This window comes from Festucalex cinctus, chromosome 7 (genome assembly GCF_051991245.1).
Source record: "Festucalex cinctus isolate MCC-2025b chromosome 7, RoL_Fcin_1.0, whole genome shotgun sequence".
Classification (NCBI taxonomy): domain Eukaryota; kingdom Metazoa; phylum Chordata; class Actinopteri; order Syngnathiformes; family Syngnathidae; genus Festucalex; species Festucalex cinctus.
The window spans coordinates 6,679,582-6,703,149 of record NC_135417.1 but is presented as its reverse complement, the minus strand read 5'-3'; the positions used below and the strand labels follow the sequence as shown (position 1 = coordinate 6,703,149).

Genomic DNA, 23,568 nt, shown 5'->3' with positions numbered 1-23,568 from the left:
AATTATCATCATCCTTATCATCATTAGGGCTGGGTTTCACAAATTGAATAATCAATATCGAATCAATTTTCCTTTGAGTGCAATACCGATTCACAAAACCATGAATCAATTGAAATATTTTTTTCCCCGTAAATTCTGAATAAAATAGAATTTTAAAGGCCTTTTTTTAAAAAATCTTGTCTTTGACATTTAAGAAGAATTGATGTTCCATTAATTCATCGATATTAGATTGAACTGACGTGAATTCCATCCATCCATCCATTTTCTTGACCGCTTATTCCTCACAAGGGTCGCGGGGGCTGCTGGCGCCTATCTCAGCTGGCTCTGGGCAGTAGGCGGGGGACACCCTGGACTGGTTGCCAACCAATCGCAGGGCACACAGAGACGAACAACCATCCACACTCACACGCACACCTAGGGACAATTCGGAGCGCCCAATTAACCTGCCATGCATGTCTTTGGAATGTGGGAGGAGACCGGAGTACCCGGAGAAGACCCACGCGGGCACGGGGAGAACATGCAAACTCCACCCAGGAAGGTCCGAGCCTGGACTCGAACCGGAGACCTCAGAACTGGGAAGCGGACGTGCTAACCACTCGACTACCGTGCCGCCCCTGACGTGAATTGAGTCGGGAAAAATCAAACTCAACTGTTGTGAATAGTAATCGAGGAAATAAGAATCGATACTAGGGGTGTAAGTTACCTAGTACCTGATGATTCGATTTGTATCACGATTTATAGCTCACAATTCGATTCGATTAATCCCAATACAAATTTATAAGTCGATTGTTGTGATTTTTTCTATTGAATCAATTCGGGAATTGTGTGCTATAATATTGCGATCTATTGCCGAATCGATTTTTTTAATATAGCACTCATCATCATCATCATCATCATAATCAACAACAACACACCCTCTTACTTTCTAAGGTGTCTGGTGACTCTTGCCCCTCCCTCCCTCTCTTCCTCGCATGGGATGAAGCGGGAAAGAGAGTGAGAAAGAGCGAGGCACTGACCAGCCCACCATCGTCGCCGCCTCCCCCATGATGTCCCCAGAGGGCCCTCGCACCGCCTGCCTGGCCGCCCGCCGGCCCCTCCCGCCGCTCAGTTGAGCCGCGCCTCCGTCCTGGAACCCTGACCAGCTGGGATCTCCCCCTCTCGCGAACGCTCATCTTTGTTGGCCGGGAGAAGACCCTCACCCGCTTCCTCCTCTCGCCAGAATGGGCGCAGCGTCTCTGGTGCTGCCCCTGCTCTTGAGCCTGGCACCGGCGCCCGCCCTGGGAGGATGCCCGTCGGCCTGCCGCTGCTCCTTCGCAATGCTGCAGTGCCTGGAGCCCGACGGCATCGCCGGCGTGCCGGCGCTGGCGCCGCAAGAGAGCGAAAACGTCACTGAGATGTGAGTATCGCAAAATCGGGATTGCTCGCTCGATGAATCGGAAGCGGTTTGGGTTGTGACAGTTGGGTTTTAGGCGCGTGTTTGTTAGGAGCTGTGTGGGCTGTATTTGAAATTCAGGTATCGGGGTTGGAAGGGTTGACGCCAACTTTCTGAAAAAGTGAGGGAGATGTGAGAATCGGCGGCGTGGACAGTTTTGATTTGTCTTCCAAGACAAACACAAGAGTCCAGTTGCTATCGATTTGGTGTTCTGAGAAGCATGAGTGATCACTACGTCTTTTATTTTCAACTACGATGTGGACTGAGCTGAGAAAACATTCTTTTAAAAAACAAACAAGAGCTGGAAGTGACGTTCTCGTGATCGATTCGTAAGCAGCTTGGAGGCCGTCGAGGCTTCACCTCGTTTGGTTTTCAAGGAATCGGACGGTGCTCAGGGAGATTGTTGCCCCTTTCATGCGCTTGCTTGACTGGGACACGCTGGTAAAAGACACCAGGTGCGTTTCCATGACCCTCAGTTTTGCGCAAAAAGCAAGTTTGCTGGTAATGGAAACACTGGATTTGTGAAAAAAAACAACTCAAATATCACAAAAAAAAGTTTTTGCGCTTTCATGAGGTGGTTTCTGAGACATGTCGAAATTGAAGCATTAAAATATTTTTACGCATTAATCGTCATGTGACACCCGCCCGGTCACAGAGTTAAAGGAATGGAACACGTTGTTTGCCAATGTGTATTTTCATTGACTTACAATTGACTAATATTTGTTTTGAGAATAATTAATTTTTAGTTGTACATGCTGAAGTGTTTTGCATACTGCACAAGTCATGAACGCAAAAGAGAGAGAGGTGTAACCGAGCGAGCCTCGTTCGAGAAGTGGAATAAAAGGAGAGGACCTTGAAATCCTGTCCTGCCATGTTCCACTTCATTTAGCAGGGGAAGACGCCAGAAAACATCAGAAACTAAAAACTATTTGTAACCGCCTTTTGACCCAGCCTCCGGTAACAACAACATTTTAGGGTTACGTTTTGTGTCGGAAATGCCTCCAGAGGGGATAACAAGTCTTGTGAAGCACAGAGCCATTTTAGTTATAGAACCAATATACCGCCGTTCAATGCACGGTCCATATCGTTTCATCAGAAATGGCCGGGGAATACGCCAGAAAACATCAGAAACTTTGATTTTGTAACTATTTGTAACCCACATTTTTACCGAGCCTCCAGTCACAACAACAACATTTTCGGGTTACAGGAAATAGGAAGTACGGGGCCACTCGCTTTTGTGTCGGAAATGCCTCCCGAGGGGATAACAAGTCTTTTGAAACATAAAGACATTTATAGAGCCAATATGCCGCCATTCAAAGCACGGTCCATATCGTTGCATGAGAAATGGCCGTTACCACCGGCAACAGGCGAGACACGGCTTGAGATCCGTTCTATCCGTCCGCACCATTTTTTATTTATTTATTTATTTTTTAATCAAGGATGCGTTGCACCAACTTTCAAAGTGACATCATTGATGGCAAAGTGAGCTTGAGATTTTTTTCAGGTTTTTTTGTTGTTTTTTTCATGATACTCCTTTAGGTCAGCAAATTGGGCAGCCCACAAACTATTTTTCAATTATTGAGACTCGGAAACAAACAATCGACTCAAGTTTGCCCTGACCTTATTTGCTATTTTGGCAAGATGAGTTTTTGGACCGATAGCAAAAAACGTGAGCCCAGCTTGGCTTTTATAATTTTGCCGTCCATGGAGAGGGAATGGAAAAAAGTTGTCAGTCAGTCGTCCACTTTGTGATTGCAGGAGAGCGCTGGTGCTTTTATTTATTGCTCTGAAAGCGGCGCCAACGTGGAAATGGAAATGTCATTCTCATCAAAGTCACTCGCATTGTTCCATTTCCATTTTGAGGGCAACTTTTGTTTTTTGTTTTTTTAAATAGACATAAAAAATGCACTTTTGTTGAATTTTTTTTTTCTCTCATAAGACTATGACATCTTCTTTCAATTTATTGTAATCATAAGCTTACGAGTTTATGATGACAGAATGAATGGATGATGTGATGAAAGTACAGTGTGATTCTCGGATGTTTATTTTATTTTCTGTATGGCAGGCGGTTGTACCTGGGTGTCCCTAATCAATTTGCCAAGATGGCCGCCGCTCTGGGTGGGTGGGGCTAATGAGAAACCTGGGCGTGCCTAATCAATTGGCCAAGATGGCCGCAAGTCTGGGAGAGTGGGGGGGGGGGGATGAGAATCCTGGGCATACCTCATCATTTTTCCAAGATGGCCGCCACCCTGGTCAGGCAGGCAGGAGGCCGAGAAACTTGGGCGTACCTAATCAATTGTCCAATATGGCCGCCTTTCTTTGGAACGTTTCGGTAAATTATGTTGATTATGTTGATTGTGATTTTGTAAAGAATAACATTTTATTTTTAGCTTTTGTGAGGGACCCCCACCATGGTGACAACTAACTCATTCACTGCCATTGACGGAAAAAGACGTCTAATGATGCATTATTTGCTGATCTGGCAATGAATGTGTTAATGGGGATCCCATTTCAAAGAATAAACAATAAACAACAGAATTTATGTCAGGGGTTTTTACTCCTCCCTCTATAAAAGCAAATGGCCTGTGGGTGACGCTGTCGCCACCTCACTTCACTTCTTCCTGTCTGGCTACGCAACATTTCGTTATTTGGTTGAATACATTTCATTTAGCTTTTTTTATGTCGCTGGATTAACATATTTAAAATAATAGTTTTTTTCAAAAAATACAATACATAATTATTTTAGTCAAACTTTTCTTCGAAAAAATACAAGTCGCTGCTCAAGGTGTTGGCATAAACTTTCAAAAAAAAAGAAAAAACATATATATATATATATATATATATATATATATATATACACACACACACACGTGGCCCTGATACGCTGTCGTACTTTTGTGACATTTTTACAAGATTAAGATTTCTGTCTAACTTTCCTGCCCAAAAACAACATTATTTATTTATAGTGAGAAAAAAAGCATCTTTCTGAGTTTTGCCTTGGAGAAGAACTCTGCAGGAGTTGTTTTTTTTTTTTTATATGCAACTTTAAAGTGTACTTTGATGATTGCGGGAGGTCCGCGCCGGCGTCTTGTTATAAAAGCAAGCTGTAAATGTCGCCGTCGGCAACGCCACGCTGCTTTTTTCTTTTCTTTTCTTCGCCGCAATTAGGCCGGCCGAGCAATTGTTGGCAACTTTTCTGAAAGGCTCTTTGAGTGGCGCGACTGCATTATTATTACTCACACTTTTAATCATGAGCGGCGACATGAGCCACCCGCGGCCATCTTGTACAGTAAAGCGCTCGGTGTGAGAAATCAATAAGCGTGCGTTTTCAAAAAAAACAACGGCGGCCAACTATGTTACAAAAATGGGAGAGGCCATTAACGGCGGGTGGGCGGTCGCAGATTGATCATACAGCATACGAGTTATAAATTCAATTTTGTGAATTGCCCGTCAATGCGCTCGCAGCCAGCCGCCCTCCCCCGGGAACAATATGATGATGATGATGATGATATACAACGCAATTGGCTCAATCCAATCAAGTGGAGGCGACGGGGGCGATCCCACCTGCCGCTCTAATCACATTACGGGCGCGTGGGACCATCAAACGGGGGACGTGTGCACACAAATAAATAAGAAGTTGGCCTGCTGCTGCTAACGAGCGGGATGGCTGAAAGTATGTCGCGCACTGCAGGCATTTGTCTGAAGAGTTTACGGACAAAAAGTTATTTTAGTGAACTAAAACTAACAAATATCTAAATAAAAAACAAAAAAATAATAAAATTCAAAACAAATTTGTTTAACAAAATAAAAACAAAAATGCTTTTTAAAAAACAAAAACTAACTGAAATGATATTTTATGTTTTAATCTACTAAAACTAACAAAAAATTAAAACTAAAAATTCAAAAAACTATTTTGTTCATGAAATAAAAAAAAAAATGCTTTTTAAAAAACAGAAACTAACTGAAACTATATTTTATGTTTACAAAACTAAATCAAACTAACAGAAAAAAGCTAAAACTAAAAATTCCCAATTTTGTTAACGAACTAAAATAAAAACAAAAATGTTTTTTTTTTTAAATGGAAACTAACTGAAACTACATTTTATGTTTACAAAACTAAAATTAACGAGAAAAAAAACTAAATCTAAAATTTCCCCCAAAAAATTTAACCAAATAAAATAAACACAAAAGGTTTTTTTTGAAAAACAAAAACTAACAAACTACATTTGATGTTTACAAAAATAACTTAAACAAAAAAACCCTAAAACTAAAAATTCAAAGATTTTTATTAACAAAATAAAATAAAACAAAAAAAAAAGCTTTAAAAAAAAAAAAAAAAAAAAGGAAATTAACTGAAATTACATTTAATGTTGACAAACGTAACTAAAACTAACCCCCAAAAAAAGCTAAAACAAAAAATTCCCCAAATTTTGTCAACAAAATAAAATAAAAAAAAAAAGCTTTTTACAAAAACGGAAACTAACAAACTACATTTTACGTTTACAAAACTAGCTAAAACTATCAAAAAAAAAATGTCAATGTTAAAATGTACACACAAAAAAATGAGGATGACAAAGTAAAAGCGTGAAAGAAAATGTTATCAAATGTGCTCCAGAAATTGGGGACAAAAATCAACTGACTTCATTCTCATAAAATTGAGACTTTTCAAAAAGTTAATTGTGATTTTCTCCCTCCCACAAAATTCATTATTTAGGAAAAACTCGTGATTTGCAGTGTGGTGTTTAGAAGCAAAAATACTCCAGATTTAAAAAAAAAAAAATATGTGTATATACATATATATATATATATATATATATATATATATATATATATATATATATATATATTGAATTCATTGCATTTCTTGAGCTTTTTTTTTTTACTGTCTTTGAATGAAAGAATTGGTCCAAGGCTTATAATGGAGATGAGGAGGACGATGACGAAGATGAGGATGAGGTCGTCCTTGTGGCTGCTGAATGGAACGCAACGACATCCCTCTAAAGTTTTTTCAAGGCGTTCCACGTTGTTCATTTCAATGGTTCCATTTTTTTTTTTTACTTGTGTCTAATCTCAAACGCACTCAATGCTTTTTTTTTTTTGGCAGCTACATTGAAAACCAAGCGGGCCTGGAGAACATTACGCAAGCCGAGCTGATCAACTACAAAGAGCTCAAAAACCTGTGAGTATTATTATTATTAGGGATGTTCGATACCACATTTTTTCAGACCGATACAGATACCGATACTCAGACCCTCAGTACTCAGCGATACCGATACCAACTGCCGATACCAGTAGTACATTTTGACAAATAAAAAAAAAAATCACTAAAAGATATTTTTAAACAAATATATTTCCCTTAATTTTGACAAAAAAAAACAACAACAAAAACAGCACAGTCACTCTTCAATAGTCTTAATGCTCAAAATAAAACAGATTCACAATTTTTGAAGTATTTCCAAACCAGTGAAGTTTTGCTGACAAACTGCTGCAAGCTAGCGCCAGTTACAGGCAAGGAGGACTCACTTCACTTAACGTCTTCCCTCTCTGCCATCGGTCGCTTTACTCATCTGTGTCACAAGTACTTGAAAAAAGGCTGGTATCGGCCCGATACCAATACTTGGTATCGGTACTCCCCCATCCCTAATTATTATTATTTTGTGCTTGAAGTATAATGTTCGAGAACTAAAACAAAAAAGTTCTGAAGATGGCTGACAGGGTTTGTTTGTTGGCAAAATCTGCATATCGTTCGTTTAGTCGTTTTTCCAAAACAAAACAGGAAGTACAAAAACAAAAACAACAAAATAAAAGACTTGTTTTCTCAATATTGGTTCCAAAAACTAAAATGAAGAAAACGGCGGTCGACTCATTTTGCGCACAAATGGAAGATGGGAAACACGAACGTTTCATCCCGTTTGGATATTTGCACTTGAGTCGAAGCGATTTTTTTTTTTTTTTTGGTTGTTTTGATCGGAATCGTGGCTCGACTTTGACGACGGTCGTGTCTTCTTGGCCTCACAGTTACTGAAGAGCACATCATCACACATCTTTGCAATTCCCAGTGCACACTCGCTGACCTGTATATATTCCTGGATAGCCGATAGCGCATACGCGCCCGTGCGAGCCGTTGAAGCTACACGGCGGCCATCTTACCACTCCCATCTCGCCAGCAGACATGTACACTTACAGATTAGACTAGGTTAATTTATTGTTTTGATCTTATTTCATACAGTTGAGTAGTTGAGCGTATAATTTTACGCAGGGATTTAGCGGTATACTGTCACGTATGTTGCGTTACGTCAAGCTGTGTTGAATATTTATGAATGAAGAAAGCTATATAATGTATTTAAGGCAAGATGGAAAATGTCTGAAGTCCTCTTGTTTATGTGTTAAGAAATTTAAAACAGCATAAATGATGCTATTTCTACTAAAAAGTACAGTCTCAAATGTTGTCCAATTGTATCGGATGGTATGGTGAGAAACGTTTCTTGGGAGGAGCAATATGGCCGCCCCGCCACCTCAAAAGTCTCGGCCGATCAGCTATCCAGCATTGGTTAGCATATTAGCATGCTAGCTTCATCCCTTAACAATGTACTTCCTGGAAAGAAAGTAGAGTAGCACTAGTATAATAATTTCTACATGTATTTCAGGCAAGTTGTAAAATGTCTGAAGTCCTCTTGTTTATTTATGTTCTGTTTTGTCGCTTTCTATTGATAATTGTGATGCGGTTTTGTGGCCCCCCCACGCAGGACGGTGACGTCGTGCAAGCTGAGGCACATCGCCGCCGACGCCTTCCGCCACAACCTGAAGCTGCAGTACGTGTAAGTGCAAACGTTTTGCAATCCCGCTGATGTCGAAGGGATGTAACGATACCGGCAATATCGTGATATCGCCATTATTAAAACTGCCACAATATATCGTCATCATCATGTCATTAAAAGAAGCAAAGAAAGAAGTCAGTTTGATTTCTATTTGTGCAGTTCTAGCACCCTCTGCTGGCTAGTTTTTTTTTTAGTCATGTTTAATTTTCATAAGGCATGTTTTGGCCCTTCTATGTTTCAAATCCACGCTAATGGTTAGATGAAGAGGATACGTAATATGCTTAATATCAATAGTCAATATGCGCCTACGCCATTTGGATGTCAACCGCTACGTGACCCAACGTACAATTTCGATTCGTTTTGTTGCCCACGCGTCATCAAATTGTCAATTATAAAACATATTTCAAGCTTAAAGAGATACGTGACTCCATTTTCAGCAGTAAAAAGTGAATATTTTGTCTATAATTAATGTGGTAACTTTCATTATTTTTCACAATTAATACCTTAAAAAAGTCTTCGATCTACGATTTATGATCAAACTACTCAAGACATAAACTGATGTTTTTCCAATGAGAAAATCGTTTATTTATTTTACCATCAATGAAACATAGTATTCAAACCGCCATCTTCTTCACACTGAGTACTTTATTGTATTTTTTTAAACAAATACGGTCAACAAATTTGTGTCTTTCGTAAACATTATTGTCATGCAATTGTGTCATTTTATAAACTGTGGCATCATTTTTTTGTGTAACATTGCAAAAGTAAATAAATAAAATTACTTAAATATTAAATCAATATTAAATTATAATTGAAATTTTGTATTTTAATATTTTAATATATATAATATATATAATACAATATGGATACATAATATATATAATACTTAATATTTTATTTTTTAAATGAAATTTTAATTTAAATTTGATTTAAAATTTCTTTGAAAAAGTCGACATTTTTTTGTGTAACTTTGCAAAAGTAAATAAATAAATAAAATGGCTTAGATATTAAATTCAATTAAATCAGTATTAATATTCCTCAGAAATTGTGTGCTTCAAAGAGTTGAAACATAAAATATGTTTTAAAATGTTAAAATTGAAGACATAATACACATTTTTCATAGAAATGTATGCAAAAGTGAGTCAGATAAATGTCTTCCACAAGTCAAATTGAGTCTTCTTCACCTGAAGACTTGCATCCATTTCCTCCCCACTCTTATGAGGCGCTCCCCCTAGTGGCCCGCCAAGTAATTGCTCAATAAGTCATGAGCAATGGAGCCGTTATAGTGGCTGTGTATTAACTACAAATATCACCAAACTTGTGTAGGTGTATCGATAATCTATTGGGAGACAAAGTATCACGATTTATCGCTATATCAATATATATCGTCACACTCATAGTTGACACTTTAAAGTTCAACAATGTCCAAACGATGAATCATTGATCAATTTGATAAATTGATGAGTTGTGGACTATTCAATGAATTGTTGCACTTATTAAAAAAAAAAAAAAAAAAAAAAGTAGGAAAAAAAAGTACACAAATGATGCAAACACAAATCAATAAAATCCGATGAAAAAAACAAGCGTAAAATGTAATCAAGACAAATCTCTTTGAAGATGTCTCCGATTTCCAGCAAAGCGTCACAGATCATCATTTGTTGCGCTCTCGTTACATTTTGTTCCGCGTGAAACTTGACCTCCGTTTCGGTGAGACGACGCCCGGACCGTCTTTTAGCCATCGATTTTCTTTTTTGTTTGTCTGCAGGTGACAAATGTGACCAAGGGAAGGAATACGTTTCATTTTATTTTGGGGATTGGATCGCGTTTAGGATGATAAGCTTGCGGAGAGAGCAAAAAAAAAAGAGAGAGAGGACCTCCTGCCAGTCACATTTCAACTGGCTCACTTTGGCGGATTATCCACAACTGATGCATAATAAATACACTCTACTCAGGCTCCATTATCGTTTAATCAATAATTCCACTGGGGGAGGAGGGATAGGAATCGGGTGGGGTTGGGGGGGGCGCTCCAGTTGCAAATGGAAAAAAAAACACAAACATTTTATGATTTCAGGGAGACAAAGATTTGCGGTTTTGTTGCCATATTTGTAAGATTTTTTTTATATTTTTTTTTGTCATGAGAGTGGCACAGATCAAAATATTAGGAACACTTGCACACGCTGCAACGACAGCCAAAACAAACGAAGACAACAAAGTAAATGAATGTGTGAAGTGTAAATTTTTTTTGGACTGAGCAAAATCACAAAATTTTAAATAAATAAATAAGTAAATAATTCAATCCAATTCAATTAATTTCATTCCTTAAAAAAATAGAAATAAAAAATAACAAATATAACAAACAAATAAATAAATGATGTAATTATTATTACTATTTATTTATTATTAGTAGGGGTATTAAGAAAAATCGATTCGGCAATATATCGCGATATTATATGCCGCAATTCTTGTATCGATTCATTATGCGACCGAATCGATATTTAGGCTTCGCACACTTTAAATATGGAAGAATGTTATATTAATGGAAACATTAAGCCTTATTTATTAATATTTTATTTTAATGTTGTTCAAACATGAAACAGTTTATTCAATACAGTGTTGAAGTTTCAGTTCCATACACGATCATACAAATCTTACAGAGTACAAGTTTAGTGATTAGTATTTTCTAAATTTTAATTAAAAAAAAAAAATCGCAATAATTGACTTACAGATTTGTATCGTGATTAATCGTATCAAATGGTGACCTATGAATTCGTGATACGGCTCGAAACACCAGATACGAGGCAATTCACAACCCCTAATTATTCCTATTAATATTATTTTTAAATAACTATAATAAAATGATGCATGTAAGATAATACAAAACATTGTATGCCAAGTAAGTATTTTTGTTTTGTTTGTTTTTCAGGAACCTGGCAAACAACTTTTTGGAGCACATCTCGTGGCGAGTCTTTCATTTTCTTCCTCTGCTCAACTTGTGAGTTCCTCCACAGTCGCAAATGTTTTCTTAAATAAAACATAAACTCAAATAAAAAGAGAAAAAAAATACATAAATACATTGCCGAAGAAAATAATGCAAGAAGACCAAATATGGAATTGTGGTCCAAGTCGTATCCTTGCATGATTTCGAGAACGTCGAGAAAAGAAAGTTCACAGCTCAACAATGGCAACAAAAGTGAGTAGACCCCCTCAGTGAAAATGCCCAAATTGAAGCTTCAGTGTTGAACATTTAAAATTATGATATTATTGCTGATTTTTTTTTTCTTTTCTCCTCAACTTGTATTTTATACTTGTGATGTGTTTGCGTTTATATGTTCAAACCAACTCTACCTGCTCGATTATGGCAAAAAATAGTCACAATTATTTTGCAATAATTGAAATGTATGTATGTATGTATTTATTTATTATTTATTTATTTTTATTTATTTATATATTTAATTGCACAGCCCGAAAACCAACCATCAAAAGATCTCCACAAAATCCTGCACAAATGTGAGGGGGTGTGCACACTTATGCAAGATAGTCTATGCTCAGGTTTTGCCTTCAATTACCTAAATGAAGTTGAGGCGAAGTTGTTCCTTCCAATCAAAAAGCTCTGCACCCACTCAAATTCAAAAATCATCTCGGATGATATATTTCATAAATCAGACTGAGTGCATTGTTCTTTAAAAAGAAAAAATGTCAAAAGCAACGTTGGGTGTAATTTAAAAGCCATTTGTGATGTAAAGGTTCACGCATCGCTTCCAGTCGCTTTTTCACCCGCCAAGGAAAAGTGCGCCCGTTTGATTGACAGGCGGCTTTTTGAGCGTTGACATTTTTCTTTTTCTTTTTCTTAACATTTTACCCCCCTAGGGTTCTGGTGGACAACCCTCTGGTGTGCTCGTGCGAGCTCCACTGGCTGCAGCAGTGGCAGCGCGGCGAGCGCGCCGCCAACGAACCCAGCGACCCCGACGGCCTGCCGCTCACGTGTCTCGCCGCCGCCGGCGGAGGACGCCAGCTTGCGCTCGACTCGCTCGTCTTGGACAACTGCAGTGAGTTGACCCCGCCCACCACAAAAAAAAAAAGATCAATTGCCTTTGGGGGAAGTTCGCAAACCGGTTCCGTTTTATAACTTGGCGTATCGGGAGGCGGGTCCGACACAAAAAGCTGCAAAACGCACTGACCTGTAATATATGACTGGATAGCCGATAGCCCAGACACGCTAGGGATGTAACGATAACGACAATATTGTGATATCGCGATATCGATATTTTTTCAATATAATGTGCAGCCCTAATTCCAGCTTTATTTTCAGGTATCGGTACTCGTGACTAGGGATGAAACAACGGCGATATCGTGATATCGCGATATTAAAACTAACAGAAAATCCTTGTCATATGACGATATTAAAGGTAGCACATCTGTTCAAAAAAATAAAAAGTCAGGTTGATTTCCATTTGTGCAGTTCTAGCGCCATCTGGTGGCTCGTTTTTTTTTGTAGTGCAGTTTCATTTTCATAAGGCATGTTTTGGCCCTTTTTATTTTATTTTAGCAAGTATGTGCCTCAATATGAAGTGTTATTAGAGATTATATGTTTTTTATGTGCACTGCTGTTATGTACAAAAGCAAAATATTGTGCTTTTTTTTTAGTATGAGCAAAAATTTTTTACAATATTGTGACTTTTTTTTTTTTTTTTAATATCGCCAACCTCCCCATAGAAATTTGACATTAATTAATTGCATGCATTTTTAAGGAAAAATACTATCAATGTTTCTTTAAAATGATTATTATGACAACACATACTGTAGCTAAATAAAAAAAAAAAGTCATGCAATTATTGTGGTTGCAGAGCTTTGATGTGGATGTGGTTGCTAGGAAACAAAGCGAGACGAGTGGGCGGACCTTCTTTTGCATGTATGTGTGTTCATTGTGCTTCTCAGGTCTGCCCGAGGTCACCATTCTGCCCTCCAACAACAAAGTCCAGGAGGGGGGCAACCTGACCTTTGAGTGTCACGTGACAGGAAGTCCCACCCCACAAGTCAGGTGGCGCACGCACGCGCTACGCTCGCGCTTTGTTGCCCAGGTAACGTACACGCACGCACCCACGCACATTCTTCACTTGTTTTGTTTCCAGGGTGGTTCTGTTAGCTTTTATTAGTTTTAGTTATTTAACAAAATGTTAATTTTAGTTGAGTTTGAGTTAGTTTCAGTATTAGTTGTAGTTAAAAAATAATAATTAAAAAAAAGAGGAGCACCAACCTGTCTGTCATTTATGACAGTCCTATTTTTAACCCCCCCCCCAAAAAAAAAAAAAAAAAAAATTAAATGAAAAAATAAATAAATTAATAAAAAAACTGTGCTTTTTCATGTTTCAGTTTTTTTGGCTTAAGTGAAAAATTTGAAATTGAAAAACAGGTCAAGTTACGGATTTATTTGTAATTTTATTTTATTTTTTTAAAGAATATAAAAAAAAAGTTGTTTTTTTTCACCGGAGCCAAAAACTGAAAAAAAAATTGGATTATCATTTTTCTTTGTTAAGGGTCATTTTTAAAGATGAATTTGAAATGATAGCAGACTGTTTGGGAAGGACGCTTTTTTTTTTTTTTTTTTTTTATTAAATAATAAAATTAACTGGGCCTACTGGCCATCAGGAATTTTGGGAGTTTCCTGAACGGCCAGTCTATTGTTGGGCCTGTCACCCAACCACTTCCCATCGATAAAGATAATTTGCCGCCGTGTGCCGAGTAACGAACAATTAATACTTTTTGAATTTGTTTTTATTATTTATTTATTTATTTATTTATTTTTTGTTAAAAAAAAAAAAACAAACAAAAAAAACAATGAATATTAATTGCTGGATGCCCCTCCTCCCCACCGTCGATGGATACGAGTCAGTGCATGGCCATCATCTCCTCTCACCCCAAACTGAATAATATTTTCATGTTCCCAATCCATCCCTGTTTCAAACGATTCGAATATTGGAATTGATAACCATTTTCAGGGCGAGTTTCAATTATTTGCCGATTGTAAAAAGGGGGGGGGGGGGGGGAACTAACAAAACATTTGTATTATCTGTGTGGCAGTTTGTGCAAGTAAATTCTGAGGAAAAACTTGCTTGAACTGCTTCAGCTTGTTTGGAATAATGTTGTGGCAATTTGCTTTTTGAAAATATGGGAAAATGTGTTTTATTATTTCCTGGAATTGAAAGTCCGTCTGTCTGTGTGTGCGTCAGGAGCGAATCTGGGGCTCCACGCTGGAGGTGGTCTTGTACCTGACCAACGTGTCGTCCAGCGACAACCTGCACAACCTGACCTGCGAGGCGGAGAACCAAGCCGGGCCCGGCGAGGACGTGGTGCAGCTGGACATCGAGTGTAAGTAAGCCCACAAAAGTCCCACAATGCACCGCCAGGGTGGCCATCTTGGATTCGGCAGTGGCACCGTAAAGGAAACAAACAAAAAAGTCGGACTTTACGACGGACCGACGTTGAGGTCGATCGCTGGCGTCGGGACGGAACTTTCCGCACAAATTTGGTCAATTTAATATTTTCATCACAAATCAATAGTATCCGTGCGCCACTGCCACCTACTGTAGTGATGTGCAATTACACTTGAGTAAGACAAAAACAACAACAACAACAAAAACACTAGTGAAAACTGAACAAAAATAATTTTGTCAACAATAACAAAAAAAAAATAATTTTGTCAACGAAAACTAAACACAAATTTCATCAACGTAAACAAAAATAATTTTGACACTGAAAACTAAAAAATAATTTCGACAACGAAAACTAAAAAAATAATTTCGACAATGAAAACTGAAAAAAAATTGTCAACGAAAACGAAAGAAAAGTAATTTTGTCAACGTAAACTAAAAAAAAATCATGTCAACAAAACGAAACAAATATAATTCCAACGAAAACTAAAAAAATTATTTCATCAACAAAAACTAAAAATAATTTCATCAACAAAAACAAAAATAATTTTGTCAACGAAAACTATAAAATTATTTCGTCAACGAAAACTATAAAATTATTTCGTCAACGAAAACTATAAAATAATTTTGTCAATGAAAACGAAACAAAAATAATTTCAACAAAAACTAAAAAAAATAATTTCATCAACGAAAACTAAAAAAAAAAAAAAATGCCAATGAAAACTAAAAAACAATGTCAACGAAAATCGCGATATTACAGCGCGGAATAGTCAAATTGATTCAATAGGCGACTGAATCGATTTTTCAAACATCCATTTTTGATGGAAAAATATTCAACAAAGCGTGTCACGGTTTACTGATTAGTATTTTCTAAATTTAAGTTAAAAAAAATTGCAACAATCGACTCATAAATTCAGCTCGGGATTATTCGGTATCGAATCGAATTGTGATACGAATCAAATTGTCAGGTAGTAAATTCACACCCCGAATAAAAACCAAACAACCTTGATTGAAACTGGACTAAAACTAAGACGAAATTTTAAAAATGGTGGCTAAAATGAACACTACATTGCGGCCGGTTGTGGAGCAAATGGAAGCGTTGGGCCGTCATGTTGCTAATGGAGCGTGCGTACGCTGCTGCGGTCTGCCACTCAACGTTGCGCAACAATACAAATCAGAAATGCGGCTGGCAGACGTTTTAATGCCGGGCCAAGAATCAAAAGGACAAAAAGGGAAACGTTAACTGGCCTCTTTGCGCGCTCAAACCTGTTGCCGTCCCTTTTCTTTCTAATGTAACAAAAGTACTTACAGGAAGTACAAGTACAGATAATTGCTACACAAAAAAAAAAAAAAAAAAAAAAAAGAAGTGTTCTGATTCAACCACTGTAAAGTCGATTTATACAAGTTAGAAGATCAAAACATTTGCAAAGTCGTTTGTGTGGAATTGTGGAGCGTTAAACTGTTTTGCATCGTTTCAATTGGTCAATTTGATTTGGCTTGTGCCCTCGCCAACTATACAGAAACGATATACATACTGTAAAATATAAAAACAATCTTCCAATCAACGTTTATCTAGCACAATTGGGACGTGCAGTTTAGAAATGTAACAATTAATCGATTCATGTCAGAACTGTCACTCTGCCCCGCCCTAGAAATGATCCACAGTCCAATAAAAAATGAAAATAAAAATTAATGTATGATTAATGATTTGATTTGAAGATACAACTAACAATTATTGAAATAATCAACGACTTATTTTTTTCAATTACGCTTATCGAATTAAAAAAAGAAGAAGAATGTACTAACATATGATTAATGCTTTGATTTTAAGATACAACTAACAATCTCCCAAAGTGAAGGAAATCAATAAATCGGCCAGTCGATCGATTGGTGCACCCCTAGTTGATTGTTGTAGGCCCACATGTTATTCGGCTTTTTATTCGCCACACTCTTTTTTGCAAGCTAAATGTTGGCAAATTTCTTATTCAGATTCAACACGAAAGTTTGCTTTGTCTGCAGAAATCGGACAAAATTTACTGCTGAGACGTGAAAATTCCAAAAACTGTTGGACATTAAAGAAGGATTCAAAATGGACTTGTCTTTGACATTTGTTGACGTTTGTGTCGACTTTGGAAAGTGGTGCAGCATTTCTGCTGTCATCAAGTCAGTCAGGATTAGCAGGAAGACAAAAGGAGCAAAAAAAAAAAAAAGGGGGGTGGTTGGGATGTTGCCAATGGTCTGGAGCCCCCCCCATGCACGAGCACCCAGGGACAGATAAGCAGCGTCGGGGAAAGAGAGAGAGAGAGAGAAAAAAAAAAGAAAAGAAAGTCTCTGATCCAATTTGAGCCTCGCCCTTAATGGACTCTTGCCTCCCACTCCGGAAAAAAAAAAAAAAAAGATTGGCAGGCCACAAAATGCTGTCGATCCATCAACACGGCCCCCCCTCCAATGGACGGACGCTCGTTAACTGCCGGCCCTTTAATTACCCTTCATTACCTCCCCAAGCTCAACGTGGGTGTTTACTGCCGCGAGGACGGATCCGGATGCTGATTGGCCGTGCTCGGGCGCCTCAGCCCGCAAACACAACTTCTGCTTTAGTCAAATTTGTTTCTTCCTAAACGCTACCTTGAAATGTTCAAAATAAGAACTGTTGACGTGTCACCTGCCAGAAAAATTCTCCCTGGCATGTAAAAATGGCTCGCAAGAAATGAATAGCAATCAGGAACATGCTCATGATGACAAAGCACAACTGCTCATGACAAGAAACGATTTTGAATCGATGGTAATTATCTGCCTTCAAATATCATACAAAAGAATCTTGTACTCTACTCAGCATGGTCTCTTTTAGATTTCAATCGATTGTAAACTGCAAATACATAAATCCATAACTGCATTTTTTCCCAATACAGTGTAGGGCTGCGCAATTAATTGAAATTCAATTACAATTATTATTACACTCCACAATTACAAAATCAGCATAATTGTAAAAAAAAGAAGAAGAAAAAAAAATATATATATATATATATATTACTACAAATTGAGTTGTTTAAATTCATACATTTGCACCTTTTGATTTGTATTTTATAATAACAATTGTAATACATTTTGTTTCATCCAAAAGGAAATTGCATAATTAGTGTTTCAAAGAATTTTATTTGTCTGAATATTTTTTTTTTTTTTTTTTTATCTTTAACGGGATACCTGAGACTCCTTGAACAATTTTCAGCAGTGAAAAGTTCAGATTTTGTCCAGAATGAATTTGATAACTCTTTTTTTTTTTCATGTACAATTAGTATCTTTAAAAAGTCATTTTTGCCCTTTGTCACCGATTCTGTTCATAACTTTTATGGACAGAATTTCTAGGCGCAGCCGAGGCGTGGAGGGGTTCCGGTTTGGTGGCCTCAACATTGCATCTCTGCTCTTTGCAGATGATGTGGTGCTGTTGGCTTCATCAGGCCGGGGCCTTCAGCTCTCACTGGAGCTGTTCGCAGCCGAGTGTGAAGCGGCTGGGATGAGGATCAGCACCTCCAAATCCGAGACCATGGTCCTCAGTCGGAAAAGGGTGGAGTGTCGTCTTCAGGTCGGGGATGAGATCCTGCCCCAAGTGGAGGAGTTCAAGTATCTTGGGGTCTTGTTCACGAGTGAGGGTGGGATGGAGCGGGAGATCGACAGGCGGATCGGTGCAGCGTCTGCAGTGATGCGGACTCTGTATCGGTCCGTCGTGGTGAAGAAAGAGCTGAGCCAAAAGGCAAAGCTCTCGATTTACCGGTCGATCTACGTTCCAACCCTCACCTATGGTCACGAGCTGTGGGTCGTGACCGAAAGAACGAGATCCCGGATACAAGCGGCCGAAATGAGCTTCCTCCGCAGGGTGTCCGGGCTCTCCCTTAGAGATAGGGTGAGAAGCTCGGTCATCCGGGAGGGACTCAGAGTCGAGCCGCTGCTTCTCCGCGTTGAGAGGAGCCAGCTGAGGTGGCTCGGGCATCTGGTTCGGATGCCTCCTGGACGCCTCCCTGGGGAGGTGTTCCGGGCATGTCCCACTGGCGGGAGGCCCCGGGGACGACCCAGGACACGCTGGAGAGACTATGTCTCTCGGCTGGCCTGGGAACGCCTCGGGATCCCGCCGGAGGAGCTGGTTGAAGTGGCTGGGGAGAGGGAAGTCTGGGTTTCCCTCCTGAAGCTGCTGCCCCCGCGACCCGACCCCGGATAAGCGGAAGAAGATGGATGGATGGAAAAAGTCATTTTTCTACTTGCTGTCAAATGATGACATCACCTGTGCTGAGGAAGTAGATCACAACCAATCATGGCTCACCTGTTTTCTTTTTCTTTTCTTTTTTATTTAATTTATTTTTAATTTAAAAAAAAAAAATGCTCACCTGTTTTTTTAATTTTTTAAAATTTGTTGTTTTCATTTGTTTTTTTGAAGGCTCACCTGTTTTCTTTCTTTATTTTTGATATTTTTATTTATTTATTTATTTAGTTATTTATTTTTGTTTTAAAGGCTCACCTGTTTTCTGAGTTTGTCAATAAACTGAGCCATGATTGGTTGTTACCTACTTCCTCAGCACAGGTGATGTCATCATCAGTCGAAAGCAAGTAGAAAAATTACTTTTTAAAAGGTATTAATTGTACATGAAAAATTACCACAATAATTATAGACAAACTATTCACTTTTTACCACTGAAAAAGTATCCCTTGAAACATCATCTTGTTTTGTACCCCAAAAAAATAATAATAAACCGTCCTGACCTAATCATGATTTCAATGATTAGCAATATGAATGGTGATGAATATTTTCTTCATAATCGAGCAGCCCTATCATGTAGCCCAACATTACAGTACATTTGCAATAAATGTGCTACTTTCCGTTGGTAGCGCCGATTACTCACGGTCGGTTGGCAAATTCAGCACTTTTCCAGGTAGGCGGGGCAAGACGGGATGGGGCGGGGTCGGGAGGGTCTCCCGAGTGCCTCCTCCGATCATTTCCTGTAAAGTTCACGTTGCGCTTTTGCGGTTTTGCACATGTTGACCGGACTTCATTATTCATGGCGGGGTCAGCACATGTCTGAAAACACGGATGGGCAACATCGATTCAGGGAAAACAAACGGCAAAAGCAAAAAAAAGGGCACAATCAGCAAAAACGTTGTTGTCACGATTCCGCCGATATTACGACAAAGCATTAAAAAAATTTGTTTACACGTGTTTGGGTTTGAATGAGTTAAAAGTGAAAAACGGGTTGATTTCCATCTGTGTGGTTCTAGCACCCTCTGGCGGCTATTTTTATTATTATTATTTTTTTTAAAGTTTAATTTTCACAAGGTCTGTTTTGGCCCGTACAGGGGTTAAATGATTGTCCTGACTAAAACTAGACTAACAACATTGACATTTTTTGTTGACTAAAACTAGATGAATAAAATGTTTTCTTGGACTAAAAATAAAGACTAAAATGCTTAATTTATTTAACTTTTTAACTTATGTAACTATGATAAAAAAACAAAGAAGCGTGATTGAAACTGGACTTAAAAAAAAAAAAAAAATTTTTTTTTAAAAAGATAAAATTTTAAATGGTTATTTTTATTTAATTTAATGTATATTTATGAATTAATTATATAATATATTTTAATTTATTAAATTAATTATTTTTTTAATAATTAATATAATTAGCAATAAGAATATAATATATAATATTATAATATTAAAACTAGACGAATAAAATGTTTTCTTGGACTAAAATAAAGACTAAAACGCTCGATTTATAGTCGACTTAAAATAGACTAAATAAAAGTGGCATGCGGTGGATTAACTATCATAAAAAACGAACAAGCGTGATTGAAACTGGACTAAAAAAAAAAAACAGACTCAATTTAAGAATCCCAGATAAAACTAAAAATTTTACATTTTTATTTTTATTTAATTTCATTATATATGAATTAATTATATAATGTATTTATTTTTTAAATAATTAATATAATGTAATTAACTCATTCAGTGCCATTGACAGCTATACACGTCAAAGTAGGGCTGTGTAATTAATCGAAATTCAATTATAATTTCAATTATTACACTCCACAATTACAAAATCATCATAATCATAAACTAAAAAGACTATTGTGTTGTTTAAATTTATACATTTGCACCTTTTTTAAATTTTAAAATAACTCATTTGATTTTTTTTCATCCAAAGGAACTTACATAAATATAGTGTTTCAAATAATTTTATTTGTCTTAATTTTTTTTCGTTTTTTTTTTTTTTTATGTTTAAAAATTTTCTTGTTTTGTACCAAAATAAATAAATAAATAAATAAATAAATATTGCCCTACTGCACAGTGCATATGCTGCACTCCAACTTTCACATTTTTTGCCAACATAAATAAATATATATTATTATAAATCATGTTTGGTCAAAAACTTAATTATAGTGTTTCTATTTTATTTATTTTTTTGGTCCTAATATTTTTAAATGCTTAAACATTTTTTCTTGTTTTGTACCAAAACATAAATAACCGTTTGAATAATCATGATTTCAACTTTTGCCAAAATAATCATGAATATTATTTTTCCCATAATCGAGCTACGTCAAAGATCCATTTTTACTGGGCTGGCAGTGAATGAGTTAATAATAATAATTTAATATATAATCTAATATTAAAACTAGATGAATAAAATGATGTTTTCTGGGACTAAAATAAAGACTAAAACGCTCGATTTATAGTCAACTAAAAATAGACTAAATAAAAACGGGATGAGGTGGACCTGAACAAGCGTGATTGAAACTGGACTAAAATGTAAGAACGCTGGATCAAATGAACACTCCACCACGGCACAACTAACAGCGGACATGTTTTTTTGTTTTGTTTTGTTTTGTTTTGTTTTTGTGGGTAGTTCCGGCCCGTATCCTGAACCTGAGCGACGCGGTGCAGCTGCACCACTGGTGCTTCTCGTTCGTGGTGGACGGCAACCCGGAGGTCAACATCAGCTGGCTGTACGAGGGCGTCCGGCTGAAGGAGACGGCCTTCACCTACACGCAGCTGATCCCGGACTCGGCCGACGGCTCCAAGAAGCACGGCTGCCTGTCGCTCGACAAGCCCACGCACATCAACAACGGCCGCTACACGCTGCTGGTGGACAACAAGCTGGGCAGGGACCAGGCCACCGCCGTGGGCAACTTCATGGACAACCCCTTCGGACTCTACGACCCCGAGGGCATCATTCCGGGTGGGTTCGGCTCGTTTTGTTCACCCATCCAAAAAAGAAAGAAAAATATACAAAAGCGGAAGTGGAACATCAGTTCACTCATTTGCTGCCAAAAACGTGTAAATACCTTCTGGTTTACATGTCTTAAGTGTCCCAAAGACGTTTTTATTTGATGTTTTTTTTGTCTATACGTTTTTACAATGTAGATATTTCTTTCTCTCTCTCTCTCTCTCTCTCTCTCTCTCTCTCTCTCTCTCTCTCTCTCTCTCTCATCCACTCATCTCCCTCTCTCATCCACTCATCCCTCTCTCTCTCTCTCTCTCTCTCTCTGTCTCTCTCTCTCTCTCTCTCATCCACTCATCTCCCTCTCTCTCTCTCTCTCTCTCTCTCTCTCTCACTCTCTCTCATCCACTCATCCCTCTCTCTCTCTCTCATCCACTCATCTCCCTCTCTCTCTCTCATCCACTCATCTCCCTCTCTCTCTCTCTCTCTCTCTCTCTCTCTCTCTCTCTCTCACTCTCTCTCATCCACTCATCCCTCTCTCTCTCTCTCTCTCTCTCTCTGTCTCTCTGTCTCTCTCTCTCATCCACTCATCTCCCTCTCTCTCTCTCTCTCTCTCTCTCTCTCTCTCTCTCTCTCTCTCTCTCTCTCTTCCACTCATCTCTCTCTCTCATCTCTCTCTCTCTCTCTCATCCACTCATCTCTCTCTCTCTCTCTCTCTCATCCACTCATCTCCCTCTCTCTCTCTCATCCACTCATCTCTCTCTCTATCTCTCTCTCTCTTCCACTCATCTCTCTCTCTATCTCTCTCTCTCTTCCACTCATCTCTCTCTCTCTCATCTCTCTCTCTCTCTCTCGCATCCACTCATCTCCCTCTCTCTCTCTCATCCACTCATCTCTCTCTCTATCTCTCTCTCTCTTCCACTCATCTCTCTCTCTATCTCTCTCTCTCTTCCACTCATCTCTCTCTCTCTCATCTCTCTCTCTCTCTCATCCACTCTTCTCCCTCTCTCTCCCATCCTCTATCTCTCTCTATCTTTCCCCCTCTCTCTCTCTCTCTCAAGTGGTTGATGGTCCACCACCCAAGTGGACAAAAATTAGCAACAAAAGAGTTCCTTTTATCAGCGAACGTTCATTTCTACAATTTGCGCGAGAGCTTGTGCACTTATTGGTGTTTTTGTTTTGTTTGCCCACATGCAAGTCATCAACTTGGACCCAAGTGAGTCTCCAAAATCTACAAAATCTTTCTCATGCAAACCGTGCCCTTGACGGCCTGTTCTCTGTGCACAGTTCCCACCAACAAATCGGTCACGGACGTCACCGAGAACCTGGAGAGTCGAGTCTTTGTGGTCGGTTCTCATTTTCATGATGATGATGATGATGAAATTGAAATGTGCATTTGACGTGACCGGAATGAATGGTACGCCCATCAGGTGTCGGTGGCCGTGGGTCTGGCTGTGTTTGCATGCATCTTCCTGCTGGTCACCGTACTGGTGGTCAACAAATGCGGACACAACTCCAAATTTGGCATTCACCGTAAGTTGACACTTTGACGTTGACGCTTACTGCACGCCGTCCTCTTCTTGGACGTAGCCAAGAATACGCTTGTGAAGCATGTAAAAACTTGCGGAATAATTATTCTTATCTATTGTACATTTAATTAACCCATAATTAACCAAATCTTGAATAAAATA

At 38.3% G+C, this 23,568-nt stretch overlaps 1 protein-coding gene across 1 annotated transcript in view; it reads left to right on the top strand.

Annotated features, from left to right (window-relative positions):
- Positions 1 to 1,220: 1,220 nt before the first annotated feature.
- The window catches only part of ntrk1 (neurotrophic tyrosine kinase, receptor, type 1), a 35,172-nt gene continuing 12,824 nt past the window's right edge, over positions 1,221 to 23,568 (top strand). The window contains 11 exon segments of the mRNA XM_077527414.1: positions 1,221 to 1,396; positions 6,537 to 6,611; positions 8,179 to 8,250; positions 11,174 to 11,242; positions 12,118 to 12,296; positions 13,186 to 13,328; positions 14,478 to 14,616; positions 21,563 to 21,895; positions 23,076 to 23,123; positions 23,126 to 23,223; positions 23,308 to 23,410. Coding sequence (XP_077383540.1) covers positions 1,221 to 1,396; positions 6,537 to 6,611; positions 8,179 to 8,250; positions 11,174 to 11,242; positions 12,118 to 12,296; positions 13,186 to 13,328; positions 14,478 to 14,616; positions 21,563 to 21,895; positions 23,076 to 23,123; positions 23,126 to 23,223; positions 23,308 to 23,410 — 1,435 coding nt within the window.